Source organism: Geotrypetes seraphini, chromosome 4 (assembly GCF_902459505.1).
Source record: "Geotrypetes seraphini chromosome 4, aGeoSer1.1, whole genome shotgun sequence".
Classification (NCBI taxonomy): domain Eukaryota; kingdom Metazoa; phylum Chordata; class Amphibia; order Gymnophiona; family Dermophiidae; genus Geotrypetes; species Geotrypetes seraphini.
The window spans coordinates 37,102,665-37,115,697 of record NC_047087.1 but is presented as its reverse complement, the minus strand read 5'-3'; the positions used below and the strand labels follow the sequence as shown (position 1 = coordinate 37,115,697).

Genomic DNA, 13,033 nt, shown 5'->3' with positions numbered 1-13,033 from the left:
TTGCATTTCCTTTTGCTACGCTCAGGCTGGCCTTCCTCCCCCGGGTCGAGTCACGGGGCACAAGGTCCGAGCAATGGCAGCTTCGATAGCCTTTCTCCGATCCACTCCGATGGAGGAAATATGTAAGGCTGCCACTTGGTCTTCGGTTCATACATTCACCTCTCATTACTGTCTGGACACTCTATCCAGGAGTGACGGCCGGTTTGGCCAGTCAGTATTGCAAAATCTGTTTTCCTAAATTGCCATCCTCCCACCTGCCCTGTTTTGGTTAGCTTGGAGGTCACCCACATGTGAGAATATCATGCCTGCTTGTCCTGGGATAAAGCACAGTTACTTACCGTAACAGGTGTTATCCAGGGACAGCAGGCATATATTCTCACAACCCGCCCGCCTCCCCGGGGATGGCTTCCTTGCTAGTTATGGAACTGAGGACCACGAGGTGGGATGCGCCCTCTAGTGGGCGAGAAGGCACGCACATGCGTGGTGCAGTGTGCAAACTTGAAACTTCAATCAAGTTTGCTTGAAAAGCTGTCCGCGCCGGGGCTCCGTAGATGACGTCACCCACATGTGAGAATATATGCCTGCTGTCCCTGGATAACACCTGTTACGGTAAGTAACTGTGCTTTGTATGTAGATGGGAAACTGGTGATGGAGATGAGACTGTTGGCAAAGGGTCTGCCATCTCAAGTACTGTCTGTATCCCTGAGAGCTGGTGTAGAATTTGTGGAGTAGAGAAAGATGGTGTTTCCCAAATGTTGACAGCTGATCTAAACCATTGGTAGTTTGGAGCATGGTGCTGTTGACATACCTTGTTCAAAGTTTTGTTGTTTTTTTTCCAGTCAACTTGGGGTATGTCCTCATGAAATCCTGGCACTCTGAGCCTCAACATTTGCTGCATGTCATATAATACTCAAGTAGTGGACGAGGAAGTGTTGAAGGTACTGAGTAAAATGAATAAGTTTCCCATATTCCTCTAGATTGAGGAATAGGGGGGACAGAAGGGTTGTAGCTTCAGGAGGCAGAAAGGCAAAGCTGCGCCTAAACTTTGAGGAGAGTCCTGGTAAAGAACAGTGATGAAGGAGCTTAGTATAGCACCTTGATACACCTTTTGCCAGTGGTGTTCAAGGTATTCAGCCTTTTTTGGGTTCATTAGAGCAGTGTTTTTCAACCTTTTTTGGGCAAAGGCACACTTGTTTCATGAAAAAAATCACGAGGCACACCACCATTAGAAAATGTTAAAAAATTTAACTCTGTGCCTATATTGACTATATATAAAGTAATTCTCTTGAATAGGAATCAAATAAACACAAAGAAAGTATTTTATAATGCTGCCACCGCCAACGGTGGCACTCAAGTGGCTAAAGAGCCGCAGTTTGCCGGCCTAGGGACAACACTGGAGGGTGGCCAGCTGTGCACCCCCTTGGGATGTAAACCCGGGGTGGGGCAGGCCGCCCCCCCCCACCCTGGTATGCCACTATCTGTACCTCACTCCCTCCCTATGACCAAAAATTCTCCTTTCTCCTATTCCCCTTGTACACAACCATCTCTTTCCCTCCCTTCCTCTCTCCAAAGTCCATGCCTTCTGTGTCCAAACACTCATTCCCTCCCCACCTCAGCATCTCTTTCCCTCCCTTCCTCTCTCCCAAGTCCATTTCTTCTGTGTCCAAAAACGCATTCCCTCCCCCACCTCAGCATCTCTTTCCCTCCCTTCCTCTCTCCCAAGTCCATTTCTTCTGTGTCCAAAAACGCATTCCCTCCCCCACCTCAGCATCTCTTTCCCTCCCTTCCTCTCTCCCAAGTCCATTTCTTCTGTGTCCAAAAACGCATTCCCTCCCCCACCTCAGCATCTCTTTCCCTCCCTTCCTCTCTCCCAAGTCCATTTCTTCTGTGTCCAAAAACGCATTCCCTCCCCCACCTCAGCATCTCTTTCCCTCCCTTCCTCTCTCCCAAGTTCATTTCTTCTGTGTCCAAAAACGCATTCCCTCCCCCACCTCAGCATCTCTTTCCCTCCCTTCCTCTCTCCCAAGTTCATGCCTTGTGTCCAAAACGCACTCCCTCCTCCCTTTTGTGTTCCGTGTTTGCCTCCCAGCCCATCTTTGCAACTTTCTCAGCAAAACGAAGCTCAAGCCGCGAGGCTTGTCTTCTGCTTCCTGTCTGCCCTGCCGCACACAAATAGCCGAACGGAAGTATTCTCCGATGTCAGCGCTGACGTCGGAGGGCAGGCTTTGCTTAAGCCCTCCCTCCGACGTCAGCGCTGACATCGGGGAACGCTTGCGATCGGCTATATGTTAGCTGCAGGGCAGGCAGGAACAGAAGACGAGCCTCGCGGCTCGAGATGTATTGAACTCTGCGGGTCCCCCGTCCAGCTCTCTCCCGTCCACGTGGGGCGGACTGCCCCTCTCCCTAGACTGGTGGTACTGCCCTGATGGCGGCCCTGACCGTACGGCACACCAGGCAACATCTCGCGGCACACTAGTGTGCCGCGGAACAGCGGTTGAAAAACACTGCATTAGAGTAGGTGTGAAATTTTCATGATAGACTTTCTGCGATCAGCTTAAATAAAGGAGGGGAGAGAGTCAATTTGTGCATTAATATGCTGCTGTACACAATTTTATCACAGCAGCTCTGTGCCGAACTTATAAACTTTCACATGAAGCAGATTTTACATAAAAGTACAACCGTGAAGCGTACACTTGTGAAATCTCCAATTAGGAGCCTCAGGCAGAGGCAAATAGGAATTAAAACATTAACAAAATTGGTAATAGGTGCATCTCAGGAAGGCTGACTACAGAACCACTTTTACAGTTAAAACAGAAACACAAGGAGATGTTGGCCTGCAGGGAAAAAAAGCTAGGAACACTACTTTTTATGGAAATGACTCGAGCCTGGTAGCATAGTGGTAGGACTGAATTCAGGAATAGGTTCTTGCTAAGATGTCCTGCATCCCAGACCTGTCAGGGATGAGAACTCTTGGCAGTCCCCTTCCTCAAGCCTTTCCCTCCTAATGCTGGTGATAAAGGGTGCCAAAGTCATGAATTTCTATTCAGCATCTCTCCTTCCCCCACCTGCAAAGATGAGGAGAACAGGGAGTGAAGCCAAACTTGAGATTTTGGTGCCCTTTATCACTAGTTCCCTAGCCTATGGCCTCATCTTAAGTTGAACTGGTGTTGGGCTAGTTTTGGAATGATTATGTATGGCAGATACAAGGGAGCAGGGGAAATTGTACAACTTCTGCCCCCCTCCCCCCTCTTAACTTCATGATTTTTGCCTCTTACATTTTGAGAATCTTAAGTTTTTATGACAGTATGTAAAACATAGAATGTAATTCTTAAATTAGGTGGCCAATATTCATAGCCATTTCGTTATCCACTGACTGACTAAATTGCTTGGTTGGGGCTAGCTGCTAAATTTCAGCGCTGAAACTCAAAGCGGGGCTGTACTGGGGAGGAGGGTTTTCAGGGGGGGAAGTTGGCCCTTGGCTTAAGTGCTGATATTCAGCCCTTAAGCTGCCAGGTTTAGCACATAAATGGGACTTCATAAGCCTGGCCTTTTTTACACACTAGCTCATAGCTTCTCAAGTGCTGGACATTGACGTAAGCGGCCGTGTGTTAACTGGCTGAAAAATGCTTTGGCTTTGAATATCCAGTTAAAGCTTTAGATATCTGAATAACTGTCGGTGGTGAGCAAAGTGGGTCACCACTGCCAGATGAATATTGGACCCTGGATTTTTTTTTAAAGTACTATATAGAGTTGTGCTGCTTTCTCTTAATAGAAGCTTTGACCATTGTGTAGTGTGCCTCTCAATGATTCTTCTAATTGTAATGATGTAACGTTTTGCTATTTTCTTTATGAAATGACTTCTTTCTTATTGGCCAAACGGGTGATTTTAGTGTGCTGGCGGGAGCAGGCTATCCCAACGGTGGTACAATGGCAACGTTCACTCTTTGAATTGGCCTTGCTGGAGCGCCGGGCTTTGTCCGGTAGGGTTCCCCGTAGTTGGGATCGTTTTCAGAAGATTTGGGAGGCTTATTGGACGGCTTTGCTGCTTAACTCATAGGATATGGGGGACTGCACCTCTTTCTTTCTATTCTATTCTGCTCTCTGGCGCTTGTTGCTTGTTTCCTCACTCACTCATACATACCTGTGTTGTTTTCTGACATCTTTCTTCTTGTTGTGCCATCCACATGGGAGGGGGGGGGGCTGGGTGGGTAGGTTGGGTATCTTTGGGGTGATATTTGTAAAATCTTTTCTAAGCACTTGATTCTTTAAGGCACTGTGTGACTGTTGTATTCTTAGTTGATGCCTTGTACTTAGGGTTTGCCGTGGTGTATTATTGCTCTTTTGGCACGGCTGCCTTTTACATAGTAACATAGTAACATAGTAGATGACGGCAGATAAAGACCCGAATGGTCCATCCAGTCTGCCCAACCTGATTCAATTTAAATTTTTTTTTTTTTTTTTTTCCTTCTTAGCTATTTCTGGGCGAGAATCCAAAGCTTTACCTGGTACTGTGCTTGGGTTCCAACTGCCGAAATCTCTGTTAAGACTTACTCCAGCCCATCTACACCCTCCCAGCCATTGAAGCCCTCCCCTGCCCATCCTCCTCCAAACGGCCATACACAGACACAGACCGTACAAGTCTGCCCAGTAACTGGCCTAGTTCAATCTTTAATATTATTTTCTGATTCTAAATCTTCTGTGTTCATCCCACGCTTCTTTAAACTCAGTCAGTTTTACTCTCCACCACCTCTCTCGGGAGCGCATTCCAGGCATCCACCACCCTCTCCGTATAGTAGAATTTCCTAACATTGCCCCTGAATCTACCACCCCTCAACCTCAAATTATGTCCTCTGGTTTTACCATTTTCCTTTCTCTGGAAAAGATTTTGTTCTACGTTGTGTTCTGTGTTTTTTCTTGATTTGCTCAATAAAATATATTAAAAAAAAATATATATATAGCTGTTCATGCTCTTCTGTGGAGCATCTGAATATAAGTGGGCTGTGTTGTAGTCCATTAAGTCACTTTCTTGGATCTAGGAATGAATTGCTCAAACTTTCTTTCTTTTTTTTCCCATCCTCCCCTTTCTTTGACAGCTTAACTCTGAAGACAGATGATGGTGACATTTGCTTTGATTATTCAAAGAACCTTATTACAGAGGAAGTCTTGAAGCTATTGATACAACTGGTAATTTTTGTTTTAAAATCTTGCAAATCTATTGAACGGGCCACTTCTCTTGTATTATGAATGGCTAAAAAAATGTTTGGGAGGGAACTGAATTTTCTTACTGGTGCTGAATCTTTCTGTAAGGGAGGTACTCTTTCCAGTGGGTCATTTCATGGAGTACACTAATCCCCCCCCTCTTTTTTTATTCCTCAGGCAAAGTCAAGGGGTGTTGAACAAGCCAGGGAGAGAATGTTCACTGGAGAAAAAATCAACTTCACAGAGGTAAAGTGGTTTCTTTTAGGCATTCCTCACAGGTTGCTTTATTCCAAGCTAATCCTTCTATCATTAAATTACACACGCAGCAAACCTCATCTGTATATGTACGGAGAGGAACCCAGATGTTCTTCCTAAACTGAAGATTTTTCTGAGCTGTCGCTTCAGTCGTACTCTGTCCTGCAGAGTTCAAGTGCAGTAAAAGTAACTTGTCAGGATCTCAAATCCAGGCTGGTGTCGGGACACTTTTCAGCTTGCTGACGGCTGCTAGAAGAGCAGTGCATATTATTCAGGCTTGCCCTTTTAGTTCTGTTGCATCCTGTTGCCGAGTCCTGCGGACTATATTCCGTTCAGTGTCCTAGTAAAGGGTCGTGGATTTGATGTACTGCCTTTGTGGGTACAATCAAAGCGGTCTACCTATACTACATATGCAGGCACTTGCTGTCCCTAGTGGGATCACAATCTACTTGGGGCAATGGAAGGTTAAGGGTCATGAGAAGTCGCAGTGTGAATCAAACCCAGTTCCCCAGGATGCTAGCTCATTGCACCAACCATTGGGCGGCTTCTCCACTAACCTGTAAATTAAACACTTGGGTGTGGGATGGAGAGCACGCCTACCCTGAAGAGTTGAGAGCTGGTGTTTGTAGGGTATACCAGTAATTGTATGCTGTCTGCTTCTAGCAATCGCACTTGGAGATTTTGAGGTCTCTGGGTGTTACTGCTGTACAGTCCTCTCTCCAGTTGCACTGGCTGTATACCGTATATACTCAAATATAAACCAATTGCAGTGGCTGTATACCGTATATACTCAAATATAAACCAAGGTAACCTTTTTTTCATCCCCCAAAAAGGGGGGAAAAAAGGTTGACCTGTGTATAAACCAAAATCGCATCAGTCTTGCGAGGTTACTGTAGGAGAGAGTGGCCTAGTGGTTAGAACTGCTGCCTCAGCATCCTGAGGTTGCGAGTTCAATTCCAGTCTTTGGGCAAGTCACTTAATCCTTCCATTGCCCCAGGTACTACAGTTGTGAGCCCTCAGGGACAGATAGGGAAAATATATTGATTACTATTCAATATATTGTAACAACTTTGGATGAATCTCCTTCATGAAAAGGTGGTAAATAAACATAGCACGCAATGGGGGAACTTGCGTCGGCCATTTTGAGTAGTGAGTAGAGGTAAATTAGGGAAATCCCTTTTCTTCTAATTCACTGAGCTTTGGAACAACCTCCCTGCCCCGCTGCGGAACCTAGGCTCATTCCAATTATTCCGAAAGCATCTGAAAACCTGGCTTTTCTCCAAAACGTAAAGCTATCTATTTAAAATGTAAAGCTAGCTATCCTCTTCATAACCTCTAATTTCTTATGTCTTTCCCTCAATTATTGAATTACCTATAACCCGTGTCGAGCTCTATCTTTATGGAGATGATGCGGTATACAAACTAAGGTTTGGTTTAGTTTGAGACTGCATGAGGCAGTAGCATAGGAGGATCGCTCTTGCCCTGGCTCACCATTGGACCATCAGGGCTTAAGGTAGGCCTCAGGAGAGGCTTGCAGTGGATTTGAGGGTAAAGACTCAACTGAACAAAGACCCCCATTTCTGGACCAATTTTATTCACCCAAAAATCTTTTCTATTCATGTGTATATATGGTAATTTAAAGCTGCTGCACTGGTCATACTTTAGATCTACTTTCTAGGCAGTCTGTTTCAGAGTCTTATTTCTGTCCCCGGCCACTGTTGAGTCTCTTACACTTCTGCATGTCCTTGTCATCTTGCTCCACTCTTACACTGTCTGGTTGATTGTATGCTTTTTTTTTCTACAAGATTTTGGCTCCCTATCCTTCATGAGTAGGAAGTTAGCTAGTGGTCTGTCCTAGACATAGTTCCTTCAGTCCCCCCTCCCCGAAATCCACATGGTTCCACAGTGAGCTACATTTTTAGTGGCAGGCATGGCGTACTAAAACATTCTGATGCAGAAACAAGGCTTTGAGATAACCTTTCCCCAGTGTTTTGTAGTAACAAGTAGCTAAAGTTTTACTTGTAAAGAAATACAAAAATAACATTTTTACTTTTTAATGAAGGAAGTCATTTCACCAATTTTTGCTATTTTGCTCAATTATATTTGATTCTTGCAGCTAAAAGTAAAAGCAGAAGCGAGATGTAAATGAGATGGCAAAACTGGGAACAGGATTTTGCTATTGTACACCTTGTTGCACAGTGGATCCCAGCATCGATCGAGTGCTGTTGAAGCTGGTTGCAATTCTTAGTGAACGGATGTCTGTTGCAAGACTGGCAGAGAATTACACTGGGACAGTTTGTCCCTGTCCCCAGAAATTGTCTTGAATAGTCGCTTTTTATATTGAAATCATTTGATCAAAGTATAAACAATATTCTACACAACTGTCATTTTTTAACTCGCACATACGGAACAAGGATCAAAAAAGCCCCTGTCCCCTCACCAATATTCCCTCCACTATTGAGATAACTGAACAAGCCAAATTACTACAAATTGGTGCATGTGTACAACTAAAGCGTTCATGAATATTACATTACACTACTGATTTCTATTCCGCCAATACCTTGCGGTTCAAGGCGGATGACATCAAAGTTTTCAGGAATTACATAAAAGTTTACAGGAATTGTGACATAGCATAAGAGCTGGATAAAAATTACCAAAGAGTTGTCGATCTTAAGGTGATAAAAGTTGGGTAATTAGAAGTATATTAGAATTTGTAGAGAAATTAGAAGCATATTAGAGTATATTAAGGGTATAGAGTGGGTAGGTGGAGTTTGGGTAGGAACTGGTCATGTTAAATAGGTTTTATGTATTTGAAGAGTAGGGTTTTAGTATCTTTCTTGAATGTGCAAACTTTTTTTTTTATGAGCAACAAGTTCTGAAAACCAACAATTTCCAGATTTGAGTATTTTTGTGAGCAGCCATGTAAAATCTTTGAGCGATGTTCCTAGAATGTATGAACAATTGCTCACATGCTCTGATGCAAATAAATCTCATGCATTGGGAAAATCCTGACAATACAGCTGGATTGCAGCCCTTGAGGACCGACTTTGACACCCAAAGGACATTATTAAAAACCCAACACTCTTCCGGAGTCTGTCATAGGGGAGAACACCCTCCAGGGTTTCAAGACAGTTAGACAAGCTCCTGCTGAACCAGAACGTACACAGGTAGGGCTAGTCTCGGGGCACTGGTCAGAGGACTGCTGGGCACAATGGACCACTGGTCTGACCCGCAGCGGCTATTATGTTCTTATGACTATCTTAAGATGTAAATTCCTTTATACTTCTGATATTGTAAGGCGTTCTGAAGCTTGATGTAGTTTATATCTTAAGAACATAAGAATAGCCTTACTGGGTCAGACCAGTGGTCTAAGCCCAGTAGCCCGTTCTTGCTCTTGGGTGTTCCACTTTCTGAGAAATTCCTTTATTTGAACCCTGTAGACTAGTCCCATCTTAAATTAGGCCATTTTTTAAATTGGAAAATGAATGATGTAAACCATTGCCTTATGTAATTGTCTGGCTAGGATGAGACGGTCTTTCCTGAAATGTACAGTGGCTTCTTTTTCAGAATCGCGCTGTCCTACACATAGCTCTCCGAAACCGTTCAAACAAGCCAATTGTGCTGGATGGCAAAGATGTGATGCCAGAGGTGAATTGTGTGCTGGATAAAATGAAGCACTTTTCCCAAGTAAGTTTAGCATGCAATTTTTTGGGGGGGAGAGGGGGAGGAATCTGTCCCTGGGGGAACCATTGCAGGTGGCTTATTTGGCCAGATGGTCTTTCTGCTCTTTACTTTTCTACTGTCAGCATTTTGTACAGCCTTATTGTAGTGGCTTGCTTAAATTAAACTGAGCATAGCTTAGATAATGTTTGGAATTTTTACTCTGCTGTACACAGCATACTTTACACTTTCATAATCAGATAACACTTAAAGTGTGTGGAAATGCCTTTGTCATTCTAGGCTATTTTCAGACAGTTGACTTATTTGTCATAATGAGCCGTCATGTAAAGTACAATTCAACTTTTTTGAAGCTTGGACATCTGCTGCCCTTATTGTGCTCCTTCACATTCTCAAGCTGTCGGCTCATTTTTTGATTTTTTTTTTTTACTTTTTAATATTTTTTTAAATATTCTGAGCATACAAAGGTCCAACAGTACAAATTTTGTTTTGGTGAATGAAAAACTCCCAATCCTTCCTAGTCTTCCAACAAAGAAAGGTACTTAAATCTGACAATTTAACATGACTTAACTCTAAAAAAACAAACCACAAAACAAACAAAACCCAAATGTATATAAACTAGAGCTATACAGGAATTGGGATTGCAGGGATGGAAGAAGTTAACTTGGGAGAGGGGTGATGTGATGGAGATGTTTTAATTGAAAGGAGTCTCAAGAGTGAGAAGGATAGAATGAAGTTAAGAGGTGATAGACTTAAGAGTAATCTAAATACTTTTTTACCGAAAGGGTGGTAGATGGGGAATAGTCTTCCAGTGGAGGTGGTGGAGACACTGTCTGAATTCAAGAAAGTGTGGGACAGGCATGTGGGATCTTCTTCACCCAGAGAGTGGTAGACAACTGGAACACTCTTCTGGAGTCTGTCATAGGGGAAAACTCCCTCCAGGGATTCAAGACAGTTAGACAAGTTCCTGCTGAACAAGGACGTACGCTGGTAGGGCTAGTCTCAGGGCACTGGTCTTTGACCAGAGTGCCGCTGGGCACGATGGACAGCTGGTCTGACCCAGCAGCGGCAATTCTTATGTTATGCTCTTAGGAGAGGAGGTGGTGGATGCTGTGAATGAACAGACTGGACGGGCCATTTGGCCTTATCTGCCATCATGTTTGTTAGCTGTGGGAGTGTAGCCAAAATCTGACTCCAGAATGATCATTGGCATGCACTGAAGCAGCTGGAACATGAGACTGAGGCTTGGCACATTCATTGGTTGAATAGTGAGTACCATGCAGACTACAGGAGGCTGTTGAAGAGAGGGCTGAGCAAGTAAATAGTGTTGACTCTCGTGGGTGGTAATGTGAAGATGAAGATTAATTGTGGGGCTAGAAAGAATGGATTTTAGGTATGGATTAATCCATTGGGATGAGTGAAATTTCTGTTCCCTGAGCAACAAAAATTGCATTATTCAGATACTCCTTAATGCATAAGTCATGATCTTGTGTGATAGGAGAACTTTACGTGTTCATATTCATATGCACCCCAGAAGTATTGATCAACAAAAGGTTTACAGAGTCCTTCAAAATGTTCCATTCAAAATGTTCCACTCTTAATGTGCAACAAGCTTAAAGAAAGTGTTCCCCCGGTTGTTCATGGTTGGCGGTCCTGGTCATTCACGGTATTTTCCGACCAGAGGGCAGCGGGAGAGCAGCCAGAGTGCCGTGAGTGCAGGAAATCACTCGCGGTATGCTCCGACCGCCTCTTCTTGCACTAAGTCGGGCCTTATCCAATCAGGAGCTGCTTTGACATGCAGCTCCTGATTGGATAAGGCCCAACTTAGTGCAGGAAGAGGCAGCCAGAGCATACCACGAGTGATTTCCTGCACTCACAGCGCTCCGGCTGCTCTTCTGCTGCCCTATTCAGTCTCCCCCATGAAAAACCGTTTTCACGGGGTTTTTTTTTTTAATATTCTTTATTCATTTTCAAGATTACATTAAGTGTTAAAATATATTCATTCACAAACAAATACATCACTTACAAACAATCATTTGACATTTCATAAATTCTTATCCCCTTCCCTATCCCAACCCTCCTTCCCATATATTCCATTATCATATAAAACATGTAATAATAAAATCCCCCCCTCCCTGCACCTTAAATTGATAAATATAAGGGAAACAATTTTTTATTAATCTTTACAATACTTCGTTAATGGTTTCCACACATCCTAAAACTTCTTAAAATAACCCCACTGTAATGCAATAAATCTTTCCATTTTATAGACATGGCATAAAGAGTTCCACCAGAAGTTGTAATTTAATCTCCTCCAATCCTTCCAATTAAATGTGATTTGCTGAATGGCAGCACCAGTCATAAGTAGTAATTTATTGTTATTCCCAGAAATCTGACTTTTTGCTCTCATTTCCATACCAAATATCACAGTATCATAGGATAATGCCACTGGGTTATCTAATAAATTAATTATTTCACGGTTTTTTCAAGATTTGCGGGGGTTCCTGGAACGGAACTCCCACGAATATCGGGGGAGTACTGTATTCAATTTGATTTCACGTTTAACTGCCTAGCTTGGGAGTGCTGGGTGGGATGATATAAACAAGTGGTGGTTTTGTTTTTTGTGGGTGTGGTTTTTTTGAGAATTTTTGTGTTAAAGCTTTCTCTTGCCTAAAGTTTGCTTAATGTTGGTACTGTTCTCATGACAGAGAGTGCGCAGTGGTGAGTGGAAAGGATACACTGGCAAAGCCATAACTGATGTGGTCAACATTGGGATTGGCGGCTCAGACTTGGTAAGTTTGGAGTATGTGTCTAAACCTTTTTTTTTTTTTTTTTTTCTCCCTGTGCTTCACTCCTTACAACACACAACAGGGTTCACCGATGTGGAACCTACCTGGTTTCTGCCTAAAACCAAACATGTACCTGAGCATTCCCGTTAACCAATGGTTTGTTTATATTTCGCATATCCTACAATTCTATGCGGATTACAAATTCAGCTACTTAAAACATTTTTCCCTATTTGTCCTCATGGGCTCACATTCTATCTAATGCACCTGGGGCGCTGGGGTATTAAGTGACCTGCCCAGGGTCACAAGGAGCACTGCGGGATTTGAACCCACAACCCCAGAGTGCTGGGGTTGTAGCTCTAACCACTGCACCACACTTATCAAGTAAATGTCCAAGCAGTGTACAGCCTAAAATATTGGGGTGGGGGGGTGGTGGTGGTGGAGGAGAATAACATTGAACTTGGAAAAGGAGAGGGAAGCACAAGGATTACTGTTTGATGCCAGTGCCAGAACCTTTTTATTTTTTTCTTTTTTTTAGTCGATGTTTTATTGAAGCAATTCACCAACTCTGAATACGTTAAACTTAAGAAGCAGAAAAATGTTGTACTAGAAATTTAGATGTGCTTTCTCATTCAAGGGTCCACTGATGGTGACTGAAGCTCTGAAACCCTACTCCAAAGGGGGGCCTCGCGTTTGGTTTGTCTCTAACATTGACGGAACTCATGTTGCCAAAACTCTGGCGGAGCTTAACCCTGAGACCACACTCTTCATCATTGCATCAAAGGTAATTTGTCCAGTTTACTGCATTAATGTTTTGCTTTTTTTATTCTTGCTAACCTAGTGGAAGCTGGAAATTATTTTGCCAGATGTTCAACACCTTTTTGTACAGTTTCCTGCAAATTTTAATGGTATGGGATGACCTATGTATAGAAGAAACAGTGAAATTGAGAGTTCAGAATAGGCCAGCTCAGATAAGTGTTCCAGAGAAATCGCTGCTTAAAAAAAAAAAAAAAAAAAAGGGCTCCATTCACGTCTCTGGGAGAAGCTGTTCCAGTTGCAGCAGCATAGATATTAAGCTAAATTGAAACACAGTTAAGAGTTACTCCTTTCAAAAC

General features: G+C 43.3%; 1 protein-coding gene across 1 annotated transcript in view; it reads left to right on the top strand.

Annotated features, from left to right (window-relative positions):
* GPI (glucose-6-phosphate isomerase) overlaps positions 1-13,033 on the top strand; it is a 43,014-nt gene that overhangs the window by 17,061 nt on the left and 12,920 nt on the right. Inside the window, exons 2-6 of the mRNA XM_033943441.1 lie at positions 5,094-5,184; positions 5,377-5,445; positions 9,022-9,141; positions 11,841-11,924; positions 12,556-12,702. Of these exons, the coding sequence (XP_033799332.1) occupies positions 5,094-5,184; positions 5,377-5,445; positions 9,022-9,141; positions 11,841-11,924; positions 12,556-12,702 (511 nt within the window). The remainder of the gene's footprint in view (positions 1-5,093; positions 5,185-5,376; positions 5,446-9,021; positions 9,142-11,840; positions 11,925-12,555; positions 12,703-13,033) is intronic.